The 19,101-nt window shown below is 44.7% G+C and overlaps 1 protein-coding gene across 6 annotated transcripts in view; it reads left to right on the top strand.

Moving 5' to 3' along the window:
* The window catches only part of NOLC1 (nucleolar and coiled-body phosphoprotein 1), an 869,511-nt gene that overhangs the window by 518,662 nt on the left and 331,748 nt on the right, over window positions 1–19,101 (top strand). For all 6 annotated transcript variants that reach the window (XM_069610644.1, XM_069610643.1, XM_069610646.1 and 3 more), the window contains one exon: window positions 12,684–12,815. In XM_069610644.1, the coding sequence (XP_069466745.1) occupies window positions 12,684–12,815 (132 nt within the window). The remainder of the gene's footprint in view (window positions 1–12,683; window positions 12,816–19,101) is intronic.

Below are 19,101 nucleotides of genomic sequence, written 5' to 3'. Positions count from 1 at the left end.
TGTAACTTTCTAGACACAGCACACACACTATCTTACAATACGGTGCTGGAGGGGTTACCTAGTATCCACCTTGGCTAGCTTCTCATGTAACATTTTTTGTTACCCTTTCCTCACTGAATGGCTGGTGGCAGTGGTTTACTTTTAACTTCTGTGGTGTGCATTTACCGCGTGCTGCGTTCGCAGCTGCAGTAAAGCACCCAAGGGTGCAATTTTGTCAAAATGCCCCTGGTCTGCTTTTTTCATCATTTCTTTGTTGAAAGGGCCTTCTTGAGATTTACTCTGTGCACCAAACTGGTTTGGTCCCTTTTGTTTACTTTGCCTTTGGTGAGATTAATTAGTGAAGCCTGCCTCTGACTTCAGGGTGTCTAGGGTGGGCAGGAAGTGAGGGAGGTGCCCGAAACTCTGTGCTTAGTCTCCTAGCTTTTGTCAGGTGATATTTGCTGCATGACCGAGATGGAATGAAGACTTGGACATCAACTATCGGGGGAGAACGCGTGTTTGATTACCCGTCATGACGAGCGGGAAGCGCGTTATACTGGCACCCTGTAGCAGTTCAAATATGAAGTAGAAGATCAGCCTGCAGTCCGTGAGAGCTGCGGCTGCAGACGCATGAAGACGGTCCGGTTAAGTAAAGGAGGTTGTGGGCTACTGTGAAGGTATCCGCATGATACCAAGCAATGAATGTAAAGACAAATTAATTTGTATTTGGGCGTAGTTGCGGTATAAAGGTGGTGATTTCGGCTGCCTCCAGATTTAGTGCTTTATAATCTGTTACTGTTGGTCCCCTGAAGATGTTCTGGTGGAATATGTGTAATGAGATGCAGAATGAAACATGTTGGGCTTAACTAACGCTGTATTGAGTAACCGTGTGTTAAATAAGATTAAGTTAAGAAACCCTTTTGGCTGAAAGGGATTCACACACTCGGTGTCGCATATGAGAAGCTAAAGTCACCATTAGTGACATGATGCTTTATCTGCTATCCAACAAAGTTTACGCATTTTGCACTTTGTGGGTTATAGCCAACCATTAAGTATTCTATGTGCTTATACTATGTTTTAATGTAGTTTGTGATATTTTGTATTGTTTTATATTGTAATTGGAATTGTAATTTGTACAATTTGTATCTGTTTTTATTTCACTGTGCACATTGTGTTTAATAACATTTTATATTGAAGATTTAGTAATGTTTTACAGTTTTTTATTCGCTTGATGAACGGTTAACCCTGCGTTCAAAACAGAAGGAGAAAACAGACAGGAGGGTTCTGGAGTTAGTGATTGTCCATGGTGATATTTGGGGGAGGGTGGGTGAACCCTTTTGTCATAAAAATTCCCCTTGTCTCTAATTGAGTTGTTAGTCTCCTAGGAGACCCAAATGCACTCTGTAGTGATTGGCCGGATGACTGTCCGGCAAGGACAGCCACCCTGCTGGGTGACTGATAACTAGGCGGGAATGAATGGGAGTGGACTGAATGAAAGTAGAAGCTTTTAATTTGGAAGGCAGAGTTGACCGCTGCACGAAGGAACCGAAGAACTTGAAGAGGACGCCTGCTGCAACTCCTGGACTGTTGGTTTGCCTGGTGAAGCCCTGCTGCTGTGCTGAAACTCCAAATTTGTATCGACAGAGAAGCTCCTGCAAGGACGACTTCTCCCCTTGAGTTGGTGGGACCAATCAACTCCAAAGTAAGCCACGTGGACATCCTTCTCGGAGCTGGTTGCATTTCCACATAGTTGCTGCTGGAAACAGAATGGCCAGACAGCGGAACACCAGATTGTATGCGTTGCTTTTAAGTTGGCTTAGAGCTCCAGCAAGACCCTCCGGACTCCCAGGATGCAGTACTGACCGAGCCTGAGCCCCCTCAACAGAGTATGGGACCCCAGAAGCAAGCAAAGTCCATCTGAACAGCCAGGAACTGCAGGGTTGCTATTTGCGGTAGTCGTGAGGAGCTGAAACACCGAAGTGCCACTTGCCGGTTGGGAGCGGTGACCGTCCCATTGCAGTGCAGGAGTCCCCAGAAGTCCTCCCTCTTGTCCCCACGACTGAGGCCCAGGAACAGAGTGATCTGTAGAGCTGCTCAGGAACAGAAGTCCTCTGCTGCACTTTTTCTTCAATACAAAGGTACTGTAAAAGTCTGAGAGAACGTACCTCTCATTGTAGAGTTGCTTGCATCTTCTACCACTCAGAGCTGCCTGCTTAAGAATATTTATGGTCTGTTTGTTCTAATAACCTTTTCCTTTTGCCAACTTCTAACAGTATTTTGAATACGAACAGAAAGATCTGAATGTCCCCAGCACCCCAGCTATTGAAGTCACCTGAGGGTGTATGTGTCTGTAGGCCATCCGAAAAGGGTCTTTACTGATTTGGAAACTAAGAGTGTATAGTATTGAAGTATATTTGTGTTACTTTTTATGAGGGCTTATTCTAACTGACTGATACATTAATAATTGTTTATTCAAGAAACTGTGAGTGCAAGTGTTTAATTGAATACTTGTTACTGTGAATCTGTGTAACTCCCCTACAGCTCACATTGACCCCTCTTGAGATCAGCCTGGTTGCTCAACATGCTACCAAACTATGTAGTACAAGCTTATACCAAAGTTGGGTTTGCTATTACCTGTAGTCAGAGTTGTTGTAGTGCACCGTTAGTTTACTGCATACAAACTTTCCCTAACACAGCCAGTAAGATCTCAAATGAAAACCCTTGAACCACCTATGAAACTGGAAGGGATTATTTTTTGTGCCATCTGACATTGCACAACCCTCATTGGTTAGCGGTGAAGGAACCACGTCTTGGGAGTGAAAGAAAATGGTCCAATCAATGCAAAATGTCAGTAGTTCTGTGAAGTTACTCTTGTGTATATTGGTTATTGGAGAAGCCTGTGACTGATTAAAAATGATTCATATTGAGAAGTTACCTTTGAAAGTACCATGATTTGTTAATTGACCTGTCTCATCATTTTCAACCTTATTAGACACCCCCTCCCCCTTTCTGGAGAGATCGATTTGTTTTTCTCCAATAATTGATACAATAGGCCTGTCTTTTTTTTTTATTTTAAATGACCCATAACCTTGGAGGTGTTAAGGATTTCAATCAGGCGCCACGCACACCGTGGTCTCGGCCTAGTATGTAGCGCCTAACTGAGGTACTTTTCTCTTTATGTGGATTCAATTTTGGGATGATACACCACTACTATCACCCCCTTTTCAAATACCCCGGGTCACAATGGACCATGGACCATGAACCCGGCTTTTCAACAGAAATCACACTTTACTGTGGGGCAGCAATCACCAATGGAGTGATAGTACAAATGAGAATGTGAGCAATGCACTGGGTTTGACTTTAGTGGAGTACATACACAGCACAACAGGATGGGAAAACTTTTGATTTATGACAGAAAGCACCCAAGTACGGATTTCTCCCTGCAAAGTTCCCTCAACCCACAAATAATTCTGAATGGATATAAGGAAGCAGCAGGTGATCAGGAATAAGGAGCTGAAAATGGAATGCAAATCAGACATTCCCTCCCCCAAATAAGAGTGAAAAACGGATTTGAAACCCTTGCAATGTTAAAAAGGACACTCAGAAATGGATGGATAAAATAAGGAATATGTGCAAAAACCTTGAAACAAATACAGTTCTTCACTAAAGCAGCAATGTAAAGGTACTAACAATCACAAGCAATGAATTAGCATGGGCATACAGTTCAAAAAATGAATGGATGATTTAAAACCGTTTACAATCCAAATGACACGTTGGTAACTTTGCAAATATTTCCATTTTCCATGTAAATCTCATAAAACCTGTTTCTTTGAAAAACGTGTGAAATATTGTAGTAATGCGGTTGTTTGGTTGGGGGGGGGGTAGCTGGATCACAGGTACACTATGGAAGTGAAAGTAAGTCTCTAGCTGGTAAATTGAATGAGTTATGCAAGATCTAAGAAGGTGCACTTTGAGTAAATGAAGGCGCGAAAAAGGAAAGTAAATCGGTTGTGACAAGAATAGTTTTACTCTACACTAGAGTATTCAGGCTAAGCCACCAAGGAGGGACACAATAAGCTCTAGGGTTGATTCGAGAGTTCAACCCCCTCGCCCTAAAGCCCGCCCTGGCGGAACCAGTCCGATCACTCGAAATAGGATTAATAGCTTAGGATTTCACAAGACAAAATTATTAAAGAGATGGCGCTAGCACTAGAAATCAAGGGCAGGATTGCAAGAATGATTGTGACAGTTTGATCAAGGTATCCTGATAAGGATAGGGTGACTTAGAGAGTGGGATGAGGACAAAGACAAGATAGGCTATGGGTTTAGATGTGGTGGCAATTGATACTCAGTCCACTTTTTAGTTTTTGGATTTTGGACAGTCAATGGTTCTGATCACTACACGGCAGTGCGCCAGGCAGACAGCTGGGCAGTTCTGGTTACCGGGTACCACTTCTGGACTGGCAATTCTGGTCACTGGATACCATAGGTCATCAGGATAACAGCAGCCTGCAGTGAGTGGCAGCAAGCCAGGCTGGATCAGGATGCCAAAGGTACCACAGTTTCCCCTGTTCATGCGACATTTAGTGTTTTTTTTTTTTATATTGGAGGCTTTGCTGGGAATAGGATCAGCGCTGCTTTGGTTTTGCAGTGGGCCCTGGAGCAGGATCAGCAATGCTTAGCCTTGTTGTTGGGGGTCTGGATCTGGAAGATGACGGGTGCAGGCACGCAGCGCAGGAAATCGGGAAGAGTGGCTGTCTAGAGTCTTGTCAGGGACCCTTATTTATAGTGCATAATGACATCATCAAAGTATAGGCTGGGCAGGGTTAACCAAGCACACCCTTAAACTACTTGGATTGGGCAGGGGTGCTAGTCTACGCCTTGCTGTCAACTGGTTGGATTTCCAAGGGAACGATGTCAGGTTTATGAGGCGAGTTTTACAATGTCCAAAAACTCCCACATCTACTTTACTGAAAATCTGATTTTGCCAAAAACATACATTTACACCCTTGCACTCTCTTGGCAAATTATACACACAGGTTACATATTATGTGCAGCACATGTCAGTCCAATCCTCAAGTTTGTGGGACTTTGTATCGCCCTTCTAATACATTTTGGTAATTTTAAACATGAAAGATTCGGCCTAAAATTCCATAATTTTATGTACAGATGTGAATTATCCCCAGGGATGCATGTACAAAATGTTGTTTGCAACATTGATAATTTTGATTTATCCTCAATACTTTGCCCTTTCTGCCCCCAAGGTGTCAGTGAGTTCTATCACGTCTCAAAAGAAAGCACAAAAAAATCACTTTTAAACTGTGACATTTAAAAAAAATTCAAAGTCTTGCTGCAAAGATGGAAGTTAAAGTTTATTCCTGAAATAGTCTTTGGGACCAAATGGCAGTTTCTTTGTTCCTGTGTCCATTTTATTTTTCTGTCCTTCACTGCTGCCAACTGTCATTTCCTTTAGAGCATGGTGGGGGATTCTTAGCTTAATTAAGTTTTTATTGCCCCTTCACACCTCAGACATCCTTCCCTGGGAGCTTCATTGTCCAGGTCCCAGCAGAGACGAAAGTCTGTTCAACCCTGTAATTATCAGGGGGCTTTTACCATCTGCTGAGAGAGAGCCCTCCTTTTAGTGCCACCCCTCCAAGCAGAAAACCTGTTTTTCAACTTGTAGCTCCAGCCACCATAGTTTTAATCTTTAATTTCTGATCTTAGATCCAGAATTAAAGCAAGTGGGTTGCATAAAATAACTCGTTATATAGTCTCACCATCAACAAACCTCTTCATATTGCTAAAGACTGGCAGGCTTTAATTCACCAGTGTACTGTTCCAAAACGCAGGCTTTTGTTTTTCTTTTGCAAAAGCCCATTTTTTTTTTTTTTTACACGTGGTGCAGCTGGCCTTTCCTTGTTAAATTCAACTTTTCATCTCCAGCAGATTCACACACTGTCTTGCAGCTATAGTTGTTCTCTTGAATGCTGGAGTTGGTCTGCAGCACAGATACATTGACACAGATATGGCTCAGCTAGTTGGTCTCTCTCTGAACAGCTGAGTTTTGAATACTTTTGCAAAGAAAATGAACGAGTTTCCAGTGTAAGTAAAAGTAAAGTTTCTGGTTGTTGTTTTTTTTTATTTTATTTTTTTTTAGTTGGTTTGACTGGGCTTGTCAATAAAGATTTTCCATAATAACTTACTAGAAAGTCTTAATTCTATTAAAGACTCGGAGGCGAGCATTATGCTTCTTTCTTTTATTCGACAATAAAGAAAAAAGCTCAGCAACAAGATATTTGTGCACCAAATGTGCCATGAGTAATGTGCAGAAAACAGGTGCACCAAATATATATAATAAGCATAGCAATATAACAGTAATATAACAGTAACATCATAACATAAAAGGGAAGTCTCTGAAGGAACTACATTTCCCAGGGAGCTTAGCTCCAGTTCATTTAGAGGCCATCAACACGTGACCTAGTCCACCAATAGTAGTTCAGATCCCTGCATAAACAGTCCTAAACACGATGACACTTCCTCTTTCTAGGCTGCGAACTTGACTGTCCATAGTAGAAGATAACTGTAGCCAACTTGAAGAAGAACTTGTGTTGGGCCGTGATCAGGCGGACTTGTCTGTAGGCGCTGTCAAAGAAAAGGAAAAATTAGTCTCTTGTATATGACAACCCTAGATCCCCTATCAGGGTTGGAGAATATCGTGGAGTTATTCCGATAGAATACATGTAAATTTCAGAACATTAATCTTTTCATTACATATTTAATCAACATCAAGTAACATGCTATTTTCTCGCTGGGTGGGATAATGCTCGCCTCCGAGTCTTTAATAGAATTAAGACTTTCTAGCAAGTTATTATGGAAAATCTTTATTCTATGTCAAGACCGGAGGCTCCCATTATGCTTGTTTAAAGCTTACTTACCACAATGGATGCCGGTTGATCTACCGGTTTTAGGTAGAATTGTTTGAATACTGATTCACTTGCCCAGTCTGCCATCCTCATGTTATCTTCTAGGCGAACTCCTGCCTGAAAGGCTTGGGAGGCCATGGCTCCTCTAACGGAGTGGGCTCCGAAGTGCTCGGTGTCTATCCCTGCTTGAGCTAGCGTCCACCAGACCCAGCGTGCTAAGGTCGGCGCTGATACCACTTTGTGCGGTTTACGCAGAGCGATCAGTAGCTGCCCGTTAGGGGAGGTTCTGAGTGAAGCCGTCTTTTCTTCGTAGACTTTTAAGCATTTAACCAAGCAGAGCTTAGGTTGATCTCTAAAGGCGGGGATAAGAAATCACCCTGGAATTGCACTTTGTTCTTCTATGAATATGGAATAAAATGCCATCGGGAGAAAAGGCTCTGCCTACTAGATCTAGAGCTCTGATGTCTGAGACTCTCCTGCAGGATACCAAGCAGAGTAGAGTAGTGAGTTTGCCAGATAGGGCCGTACGTGATAGTTCTTCGTTACGAGGCCATGACAGAAAAAGGTTCAGTACTTTATTAACGTCCCAAAGCTTGTCATAGCGAGCTGAAGGTGGGAGGGTAAGCCTTACACCCTTGAGCAACCTGCAGACGAGGTGGTGTTCTCATGACTTGCGGAAATTGCTGAACGGTAGGCGTTCACAGACCTGTAGGTGAGCCCTTTTTCCGCTAGGGATGCTAGAAAATTCAAAATCTCTTCTACAGGTGCTGAAATTGGATGTAATACTTTCTCACGACACCCGGAGCTCCAGATGCTCCAAGAGTTGGAATATCTCTTCCGGGTACTAGGAGCCCAGCTGTCTTCGATAAGGTTGATCGCTTTGTGAGACATGCCTGGGACTCCATCTTGACCTGAAATCCTCCAGGCCGCTAAGGTCAGAGATCCGCTGAGGAGGAGAGGATGACGCTGATCTGATGGATCTAATAGGAGATCCGGAAACTGGGGTAGTAGGATTGGAGAATCCGAAGAAAGTTCCAGAAGAACTGGATACCAGGTCTGAGATGTCCAGACTGGTACTATAAGGATCAGATTCGCATGCTCCTGACGGGCCTTCGCCAGGGTCCTCGCTATCATAGTGAAAGGAGGAAAGGCATACAGTATTCCCTGGGACCATGACTGCAGGAATGCATCTGTTGCAGCTGCTGCCGGGTCTGGCCTCCAGCTGTAGAACGTTGGTAGTTGGGAGTTGAGTCTGGAAGCAAAGAGGTCTATGGACATTGGACCCCAGATCTCCTGAAGGCGGAGGAAAACCTCTGTTGATTCTCCAATCGCTGTAATCTGTCGAGTGGTGGGAGTACCAGTCCGCTACTACATTTGAGAGCCCGGGAAGGTACTCCGCTGTAACTGAAATCTGATGATCCAGATAGAAATGCCAGAAGTCCTTGGCTAATTCTGCTAGGGGTCTCGACTTGGTGCCGCCCATATGGTTGATGTATCTTACCGCCGAGATGTTGTCCATCTTTAGTAAAATACAGCAACTCGCTTTGTCTTTGGCAAAAGAGCGCAGTGCAAAGGAACCTGGAAGAAGCTTTAGACAATTGATATGAAGGTCCAGCTCTTGAGGGGACCAAGTCCCTCCCGTGGCTACGGAACCGCATCTCGCTCCCCAACCGGAGCGACTGGCATCCGACTCAATGATAATATCTGGAGCGGAGCTGAAGATGGCTCTGCCGTTCCAGGCTTCCATATGAGTGAGCCACCAGTTGAGCTCTGTCCTCGTTTGAGGAAACAGTGTCAGGAGTTGAGAATAAGAAAGGCTTCGCCTTAAGTGTTGGCCTTTTAGTCTTTGCAGTTCTCGATAGTGAAGAGGGCCGGCAAATATTGCTTGAATGGAAGATGAAAGTAGCCTTATCACTCTTGCTAGTTCTCGAAGAGAGAACATGTTCTTCTGTAAGAGTCTGCGTATCTCTCTTTTGGTAGAGTGAATCTTGGCTGATGGGAGTCGAAGTTGAGAATTTTGTGTTTTTCCACTATGAATCCCAGAAATTCCATATTTTTGGATGGAAGTAGAACTGACTTCTCCCAGTTTATAAGAAAACCGAGGCTGTGTAGCAAGTTTATTGCTAATTCGGTTTGTTTCTGAACTAACTCCTGTGAGTGGGCCATGAAAATAATGTCATCTAGATAAATTGAGACGGACACCTTGCTATCTTAATTGAGCTACTACAGGTCTTAAGAGTTTGGTGAAGACCCAAGGCGCAGAAGAGAGTCCGAAGGGGAGACTTGTGAATTCCCAATCTCGATTTCTCCAGGAGAATCTGAGCTAACTGATGTGTGCTTGATGAATCGGCACTGCGAGGTAAGCGTCTTTTAAGTCTAGGTGCATAAGCCAGTCGTTCGGTCTCAGAAGATCTCTGAGCATGTGTATACCTTCCATTTTGAAATGGCGGTAAAGGATGAATTGAGTGCTCTGAGGTTTATGACTGGGCGCACTTTTTGCTTCCTGCGTACCAGAAATATGGGACTGAAGAAGCCTCCCTGACTTGCGCAGGGGCGAATCGCTTGCTTCTGATGGAGACTGAGTATTTCGCTGTGTAAGGCGGTTTGATCTGATAGACATTACTATGGGAGTGGGGCGACATGTCTGAATGGGCTGCATGAAAAAATCTAGGCGTAGACCCCGAGCTGTGTCCCTTACCCAGGCGTCTCCCGATAAGGTCTCCCAAGCATTTGCAAACATCCTTAACCTCCCTCCTATAGGTGTTAGGGGCGCTGGCGCAGTTATCAGTACACTGACCTGTAGGTTGTTGTTGGGCTGGGTATCTAGCCGCTCTCCTCCAGGGACGCCCTCTTCCACGACCTCTAGAGGGGAAGAAAGTGTCGGGGCGTTCTTGCCAGGAATTATGCTGGCCTCTGGATTGTTGAGGTCTCTTGTCAAAGAATTAACAGCCGGAAGAGCGACCACTTCCTCGTCCGGTCCTTGGAGAAAACCTTGGTTGCAAATACTCTTTTTATTGAAGCCTGTGCTTTGTTCAACGCCGTGAATGTCCCGACGAATTTTGTCATCTCCTTCATAAAAGGATCTCCGAAAAGCTGGCCTTGTGTAGTTGGGCCGGATTCTGTCTCTGCCAGTTCGGTTAATTTGGCATCTATTTTGTATAGGATGCCTTTCCGTTGCTCTGTTGAGATGGCGCAACTGGCGTTGCCCAAGAGGCATATAGCCCTCTGGACCCAACCGGACAGTATCACTGGGTTGATGGGGTCCGAGGAGGTGATGGCTGCATTCGCAAGATCGGAGATTTTTGCTAGTGGACCTGCTATGTCCAGTACTTTATCCTGGCAGGCCTTCCAGGCGCGATCAATACCCTTCCTGGGGTCTTTAACGTTTTTACCTAGTCTGGCCCGAACTTCTTTATCGAGTGGCTTGCGCAGCCTAAGTGGATGTAACTCGATGTCTTGGAAGATGGTTGCCAGTCGGTGGACCTGGGGTGTATTAAGTGTTCAGTAGAAGGTTTGGTCCCGCTTGTGTCTTTAGGGATGGGGTCTGCCGCAGAGGGTTTTGAATCCTCTAAATGAAATTCCTCATCTGAAGAGGAGTGGGAAAGATCAGCGTCGTAGATGTTCTTATGATCTTCTTCCGAGCCCTGTCCATATCCCTCTGGGCTTGAGGGTCTATTTCTCCTGATTTTCTCCTCGGGGTAAGAGGGTTGATGGGAAGGGGTTACCTTCCTGTTCATGAAGGATTGTTTCAGCCTTGAGAAGGCGTCCGTTACGGCAGCTGTGGCATTAGATGGCTGGCTTGGGGGGGGGGGGTCATAGAGCTTTTACTCTTGCAAGCCGGTGTACATCCCCCTTCAGTAAGGTGCTTCCTTTTCTGTGTTCTCTTCCTCCCAGGAGGGGAGGTCCCTCTGAAATGCTCCTCCATAGTGTCTAGGCGATTTTGTATGGGAATGAGCATATCCGTTACAGCTTTCTTAACACTGCTCTCCACTGAGGATCCCAGAACCTTCTGTAAACTATTAGCCATTGCCACTTCATCTATGTAACAGTGATCTCCCTCAGCCTCAGACCAGGCCTGATCTGATTGAGGCGAGTACTGTTCTGCCATTATAAAATAAATGCACCTTACTCACTTTTTTTTTTTTTTCTTTCCTTTTCTGGGCTTCTGAACACTTTCTCTCACTGCCCAGTAATCTTATTTCAGTTCAGCTTTGTAATTGTTCTTAATATGCTGAATAGGAGATTTCTTAGATCTATCCGCGGTGAAAAAACCCGCGAGAAGAAACACTCGTTCTTGTCTGGGGAAGGATTCCGGCGCTCGAGCTGCAAGAAGACGTCAAACTATAACGGGCATGCGCGCTCGAGCTCGGAATGCAGAGAAAAGGACCAGGAGAGCAGGAGCTCCCCTGGCAGCCTGCAGGCGGTGCAGTGTGTTCCGGCTAGGCCGCGCTGGACTCCCAGTGCTTCAGGAGCGCAACGAAGCTGCGGGGAAGCCGGCGCAAGTCCGCAGAGGGATCCGCTCGACGAGCGGATTAAATAACAGCTGATCAGCTGTGACCGCGTGAAGCGGAGCTTCACATTAAGCGGTCTCCGAGGCCAGAGGACTGGCGTCGGAGCTCAACACAAAAGTACAAATTATTATTTATTTATTTTTTAAAAAATAAATATTGAAAGTAAAATTCGTATAAGCCTATAACCATGCAGTAAACATATATTATGAAATTTTGCAACGTTATCTTTAAATTATAAAATCATGACATAAGCAGTGCTAAACATGAAGTACTTATCTCTTGCTGTGAGCAGCAAAGAAAGAGGAAGTGTCATCATGTTTAGGACTGTTTATGCAGGGATCTGAACTACTATTGGTGGACTAGGTCACGTGTTGATGGCCTCTAAATGAACTGGAGCTAAGCTCCCTGGGAAATGTAGTTCCTTCAGAGCCTCTTATCTTTTATGTTATGATGTTACTGTTATATTGCTATGCTTATTACATATATTTGGTGCACCTGTTTTCTGCACATTACTCATGGCACATTTGGTGCACAAATATCTTGCTGCTGAGCTTTTTTCTTTATTGTTGAATAAAAGAAAGAGAAGCATAATGGGAGCCTCCGGTCTTGACATAGAATTCAGAATCATGCCTGCTTTTGCTGAGGCACAGTGAAACACACAGGGCTTGGTAGGGTTTATTAATCACAGTAACTTTAATGCACAAGGGGAATTGGTGTCAAAGCCGTATTTTTTTTTAAAGGTGAAAAAAGGTTTCTTTTCAAAGGATATTTTGGCTTTTGCAGCAAAGCAACGCTGCTTTTTCCACTTTCTTCCTTTTGTTCGTGGGAACCCATTGGCAATCTCCTTTAATGTGCCCCCTGGTTCCATCCTGCCCGATGTGTGCTTGGCAGGACGGTGCAGCCTTTTTTGTTGTTGCAAAACAGTTTTGAGCCATGGCGCTTACAGGAGCAAGCACAACCCTTTTGTGGTGGTTTCTGCGTAAATGCAGCTTAGTGGTGTGGGTCATTGCAGTTGAGTGGGTCAATATATCCCACAGAGTAATTATGCCTTGTTTTTATAAGATATATCATAAGCCTGGAATTCTCAAATCCGTGCCCTTTTCACCTTGTTAAACAAGACTTTATTGACCAATTGTCTTAGTTGACCTTCTCTGACATTAAGAGAATGGCTAATGGTTATGAATCAAAGGAAATTGTCAGTACTAGCAACTGAATGCTTAAGTAACATTTCTTTGACCTTTTTTCATGTTTTTCTTATTTTTCACTTCAGATTCCAGTTCAGTATTGGGTAAGAAAGGTAAAGTGATGCAGATTTTGAAAACTCCCCCTGCAAAACCTAAGCAGCCCGCTCCTGTAAAAACTACTCGTACCACAAATTATTCAAGCTCCTCTGATAGTTCTGGTATGTATATGGTTTAGTATTTGTTGTGAAGCTAATGCTTTGGAGGGACAGGGCCTCCTCGTCCTACTTCTGTGTATCTTTGTGTTTTTTCTGCACAGGAGTCCAGTTTAGATCTGTGGCAATGCAGCTCTTCATCTTTTTTTGGTGAACATGACCCATGGAGTGCCCCTATTGCACCCATGGATGGGGGTACACCCTTGTACCCCCAGTGTGTCCTACAGAGCAGGGTATGGGCTGGTTGCATCTTCTTGCTGAATGTTTGGGACCCTGGGTCTCCCCCATTCTGGGACACCTAAGCACTGTAATTGGAATCAATAGGTTACTTAACAAAGGCAAGATGGCCACTGATGGCCTCATGGCTTCTTTCCTTTGCCTTTGTGTTTCTCAAATTCCTAAGAAGCCCTGGCTCTGTTCCCCTCGACCTAATTGGATGTTTGGTGGAAGGATGATATATGGCTCTGGGGTTGTCCCTGCTAGACTGGTTTGAGCATTGCCAGGGACTGCTTGTTGTGGGTACACCCACGGGGTGGAACCTGACTTAATGGAGAGAGGAGTCAAATCACATTGTGTGTTGTGGGTGTCTGGCTTTGGTTGGGTCACAAAACCTTTGGTCCTACCTGAGCCAGCCCTTTCTGAAACTGGATGAATGCAGCAAGGTGCTTTGAAAGGCTGGGAGTTTCCCCCAATCCACATTCTGTGTAGTCCCTGTGCTTTTGGGTGAATGGCTTGAATGCCAATGGCTGTGAGCCTGATTGGTGGCTGCACAAATGCTCTCTGTGTGATTGGCTGGCTGAGCCTAGCTCATCCTGTGTGTATGAGGAGTTTTTTGTATAACGGGAGACCCCTCGCTAACCTCTGTGTCAGAAGCTAAAAGTCAAAACTGAAGCCAGAAACTTGTATCCTGAATCCAGATGGAGGTAGAAGTATGTGTCTGCATCTGTTCAAGATATCCAAAGGTATCTGTGCTGATTGAAGGACTGATCAAGAGAACCTGGACGGACGACCTCTTCCCGTAGCTACGAGGGGACATCGCGCAACTGCTGTTCTTCACCTGAAGTGTCCTAGAAGCCAGTCCTGTGTAGCTGCTGCCTGCAGAGTTATCTTTGTGGCTCCAGAAGAAGTGTCCAGACATCTTGAGCCCAAGAAGTCCACCATTGCGCGAAACCAAAATTGCGGTTTTTCCTCATAAGAGGGTTCTGTAAAGAAAGCATGGTATCAAATAGTGAAGACACACAAGTGATCACAGTTCATGGGTGTTTTCTGAACTTCAATGGGCGGGTTGAACGCTTATCTAATCTTAAATTTAAAGTTGGGAGCGAGCAATGACCAGCAAATAATAATGCAGTCCTAGTGGAGTCTGTTAAAATAAAAGGGCCTATAATAAAACTTTTTGCCAATCCTTACTTCTAAATACAAATGGCGTGGGACAACAATTTAGGCAAAAGAAAAGGGTTCATGAAATGTCAGGATAGTTGAGCAGTTCGCTTCCCTTTCCTACATTTTCAGCATGGGACAATGTTGGTTAAGAATTGGTGCACTCCAACTGGTGTGGGACTGCACAAGACTTCTCCTTGGTAGTAGGTAACCCACCTTTTAATATAGGCTTGTACTACACAAGTTGATAGTGAGTGTGAGCGGCCAAGCTTATCTTAAGAGGAGTAAATATGAGCTGTAGAGCTGCTCAATGAAACCAGTAAAGGCAAGTTTCAAATGAAACACTTAAACGCTGAGTTATATAATTTATTTGTACGCAAAGATATTTAAAGAATTCTTTAAAAAGCAGTAATACGCTGTAACATTAATCCCCAGTTAGGATTCAATTCAAACAGTGAACAATAAAGCAGGTGAGTAAGTCTCATGTTACACATGTTCCAGCACCCAGAGGTGATGTCATTTGAGGTCAGTATAGCATCACCTTTGCAATATTAAGTTTTCAAGGAAGGAAAGGTTAGGGTTAGATCAGAACAGACTGAGGGGTTATAAGAACAGTTGGATTCTCCCAAAGGGATGCAGGCAGGCAATTATCCCAGCATTAAAGTGTTCAACTGTTAAAACCTGTAAGGGAACAAGAATTACCAAAGCCAATAGGCTAGGAAGGAGGCCTTTAGGGAGCCAGGCCAGCCAAAGTCAGTGGACAAAGTCTAAATTGTGATGCTCTTCTTTTTAGAAAAAATGTCTTAAATACACAGTGTTCAAAAGAGAAATCGCAGCATCTCAAGAGTCACCACCTTTAGGTAGCACAAGCTGTATGTCCAATGCATGCAAGTTGAGGTCAACTTGGTGTAGGGTTAAATCGCGCTCTCAAAGATGGGAAGCACCCCAAATGGCAAAAGGATAAAATACCCTGTTAGGCAAGATTGTATGCAGTACCCTTTGGGTGCACTACAATAACCTTGACCCCCTGGCAACAGGGACCCAACCTTTGGTATAAGTCTGAACTACACAGGTTGGTAGTGTGGTCGAGCAGCCAGGCATATCTCAAGAGGGGTCAATGTGAGCAGTAAGGTTGTGACAGAGTTTCACAATAGTTATCCAAAAAAACACTTCTGCTCAAGGTATCGAGATAAAACAATTATTAATTTATTTCACAGTCAGTTATATAAGCCTTCTTCCGAAAGGGAGCAAAACATGTAACACTTAAATATACTTCAAAACACACTCAATTTCTCTTAATCAGATGACACCTATTGGGGATGGCACACATACTTCCTACACCCTCTGCTGACTTAAAATTGCTAGGACACTGTGGACATTGATTCATCACTTGTACATTTAGAGCAATACCGAGTTAGGTGAAAAATATAGAATAGAGGAATAAAACAAAGGTTAACAAAATAACTCAAACAGGGAAGTACTTTTAAACACCTTCCAAAGCACGAAGTCGTAGGTAAAGAGGAGTCTCTCAGGGAGCCAGGACAACCAATGTTAATTGCGCAATGTCAAGGGGAGCTGAAGATCTTTGCTGGTAGGTAAGAAGTCCTGCACAATGTTTGTAGAAATGTTTGTAAAAAATGGAACACTTGGACCACAAGCTTGGGAGGCTTGTGAAGGGCAAAGTTTCAGCAACTCCGCAAGGTAAACAAGACCGGTCTCATGTATAAGCCCAGGATCCTCTGTCTTGCATCTGGGACATTCTTGTCTACCGGCTCCTTTATAAAGGTTGGGATAACCGCAGGCATAAGGTATGCTCTGTGTGTGTGTGACATACAGTTGTATTAAATTGTCTGGCATTCCTGGAGACCACCTTGTGGTACAATTTTACTTTTCTCTATCCTCAAACGTCTTTTCCAATTCCCATTTCCCTTTGCATTTCAGCTCTAATTGCGAGGTTTGGCTTATCAAAATGTCAGTTTCTAGATATGGCGTGTCCACCCTCCGCCACAGTGAGCAACATCTCAATGTTCTCGTTCCCTACATCCCCTTCCGTGTTTGGCCATCTACTTTGCAATACACTCGTTATACAGCAGGAACTCCCTTGCGTGTATACCCATATCTTCCTTTAAATCCACAAATGTCTTCCCGCTTCATTCCGTAGGTCCCCCACCGTAGCCACTCCCCACATCTCCCCCCTCGTTTCTATCATCGCCCTACTGCTCGGTTTTCCTTCCAGGGTCGCCGCTATCGGTACCTGCGAAGAGAGTGGGTCCACCCTCCCCCTGACCCCACAGGCCCCATGCCAGACTCTGATACCCAGTTTAACTAAGTAGGGGTTACAAGTATCTATGTCCTATAGCTGGCTGTAACAACGCTGTTTCCGACGTAGGATCGTCTGCCATCCATTGCATCATGTATTGTAGCTGGCATGCTAGGAAGTACAGCTCAAAGTTTGGTATCTTTAGCCCACCCTGATCGTACGGTCTTTGTGTGTTTAGGGCTACCCTGTTCCTTACCACCTGCCACAGGAACACCCTACACATCTTTTCTAAGTCTCGAAAGTATTGCTTCAGTATATCGTATGGGACATTCCCGAAGCAATGCCACAATTTTTAACAATGCTGCTCTCCTCCTCACTGACAACAGTAATTTACTCCAAAACCCCATGGACGCCACCAACCCGGCTTTGGCTTGCACTGCGTTGGTTTCGTGCTCTTGCTTAGGGTCATGATAGATATTAATGCCCAAATATCTAAAGGAGTTCATACTCCAGGACAGGGGAAGGTCTGTTAAGTCCTCTTCTGCTCTCTTTGCAGTGGCTGCCAGCACAGGCATTACATTTTTTTTTTGGATTCCTATTAATGTACTAGAATTATCCAGTACCTCTAGAATAATGGCAGATTCATCTCGGGATCCCTCACATAACGCAACACATCATATGCGTAGATGGATATAATATGCCTCACCCTGCCTATGTCTTTGCCTACATCTTCATATTCCTGCCTCAAATATGCTGCCATAGGCTCTGCTGCTAAGATGTATAACAACGGGACAGTGGGCACCCCTGTCTTGTGCCTCTGTGCAGTTGCCACGTCTCAGAGTACATACTTCCCGTCCTGACCCTGGATTTGGTTTTGTGTATGTTAACCGTGCCCATTTCATGAATTGCGTGCCAATCCCCATCTTTGTCATTGTGGCATACAACCAGTGTACTAAGTCAAATGATTTGACGTGTCTAAGAAGGCTACTGCACATTCCGAGGCGCGATCCGCTGTACTATAAATCACGTGGTCGGGTCTTCTAAGGTTCTCTGAGAGGTTTCTCCCAGGCACATACCGCGTCTGATCTGGATGAATCGGCAAATGTATCACCCTTCGGAGTCCATTAGCCAAGATGGCCGTGAGGATCTTAATATCTTGATTTAGCAATGACAGCGGTCTGTAGGATCTGCAGCCTGTGCTTATTTTATCCGGTTTGAGTAGCTGCAATATCGGGGCTTCCCTCATGCTCCCAGGTAGCATATTGTCTGCATATGCCTCACCATACACTTTGGCCATCAATGGCGCCAGCGTATAGGCGTAGGCCTTATAAAATTTGCTTGGGAGCCCATCCGTTCCCGGTGCTCATCCAGAGTTATGGGTGCCTCCAGTGGCTCCGCCTGGAGAGTATCTAGCTTGGGCAAGGTTAACAGTCCGAGAACCTTGGGTATAGCCTCTATGCATCCTTGGGGGGCTGCATTTAATGCCTTATAGTACTCAGAGAACACCTTGTCTATGCCCGCTTGTGTACGTACATCCTCCATATGTGTTCCGGATGGGGCAGATTGGAGATCTGGTGTCATTCTGTCTGCACAGCCATGCCAACGTTCTCCCAGGCTTATCCCCCTGCGCATGGCTTCTCTCCAGGTATTTTGCATAGTTAAACTTCCCACACCTGTCGCATTGTACCAGGCCTGCATGTTTCAATGCAATTTCATCAAGGTGCTCCTTGTTTGTCAGGGCCTCCCCCTCCTGCATCTTCAATTCCTCTTCTATCTTTTCCAGTTCCTTACTAAGACTTTTTCCACACCTCCCGACTCCGCTATCATGACCACTTTGTACGCCTCTCAGAATATACTCACCTTCTGCACACACCCCTCATTTTGTGCCATATATACGATAGTGCTTTTCCTGACACGCTCGGCAAATGCTGTATCCTGCATCGATTCACTCCTCAGTTTCCATGTGGGTATCTTTGTCCTTGGGGCGGACACTCTCCACCTTGCCACGAGCAGCGAGTAATCTGACAGTACTCTAGCTAGGTACTCCAGCTCTGAAAATTCTAATTCATGCTCCACCCCAGATGTAGTCTATCCTGGTATATATCTTATGTGGTGCTGAGTAGTGGGAGTATCCCCTTTCTTCACTATGCTTAGCTTTCCACAAGTCCTGCAGTTAAAAATGCTCTAACGATTTCAATACCTTTGCCGGAGGGGATGGCTGTCTGTGTTTGGCATCGGACATATCTTTTGTGGGGTCTATCGTACAGTTGAAGTCTCCACCCCAAACCAAACTTCCACTTCTAGTCATGCATATAGTGATCTAAAAACACAGTAGCATCATGGTTTGGGGCATAGGTATTAAAAACACAAATCTTCCAGTTTTCTAAGATCCTGTGTAACATGGCCATCCTTCCCTCATCAGTTTTCACTGTCAGCACTTTGATTAGTATATTGGGGGCTACCCAGATGAGGACCCTCTGTGCATCTGTGGAGCCCACCATCATCCCTCTCCAAGTTCTTTTGCTTTTGTGCATCTGTGTGTTTCCTGCGACAGCGCTATCCGCTATATAGAAGCTCACTTTTTTGCGTTTCACGTAATTCAGCCCCCTGACATTCCAGGTCCTAATTTTAATAGTATAGACCGTACCTAGG

This window comes from Ambystoma mexicanum, chromosome 8, assembly GCF_040938575.1.
Source record: "Ambystoma mexicanum isolate Mex_15411 chromosome 8, UKY_AmexF1_1, whole genome shotgun sequence".
In the NCBI taxonomy this organism is placed as follows: domain Eukaryota; kingdom Metazoa; phylum Chordata; class Amphibia; order Caudata; family Ambystomatidae; genus Ambystoma; species Ambystoma mexicanum.
Note: the sequence above shows the minus strand (reverse complement) of the source record. Positions and strands in the feature narration are given on the sequence as shown.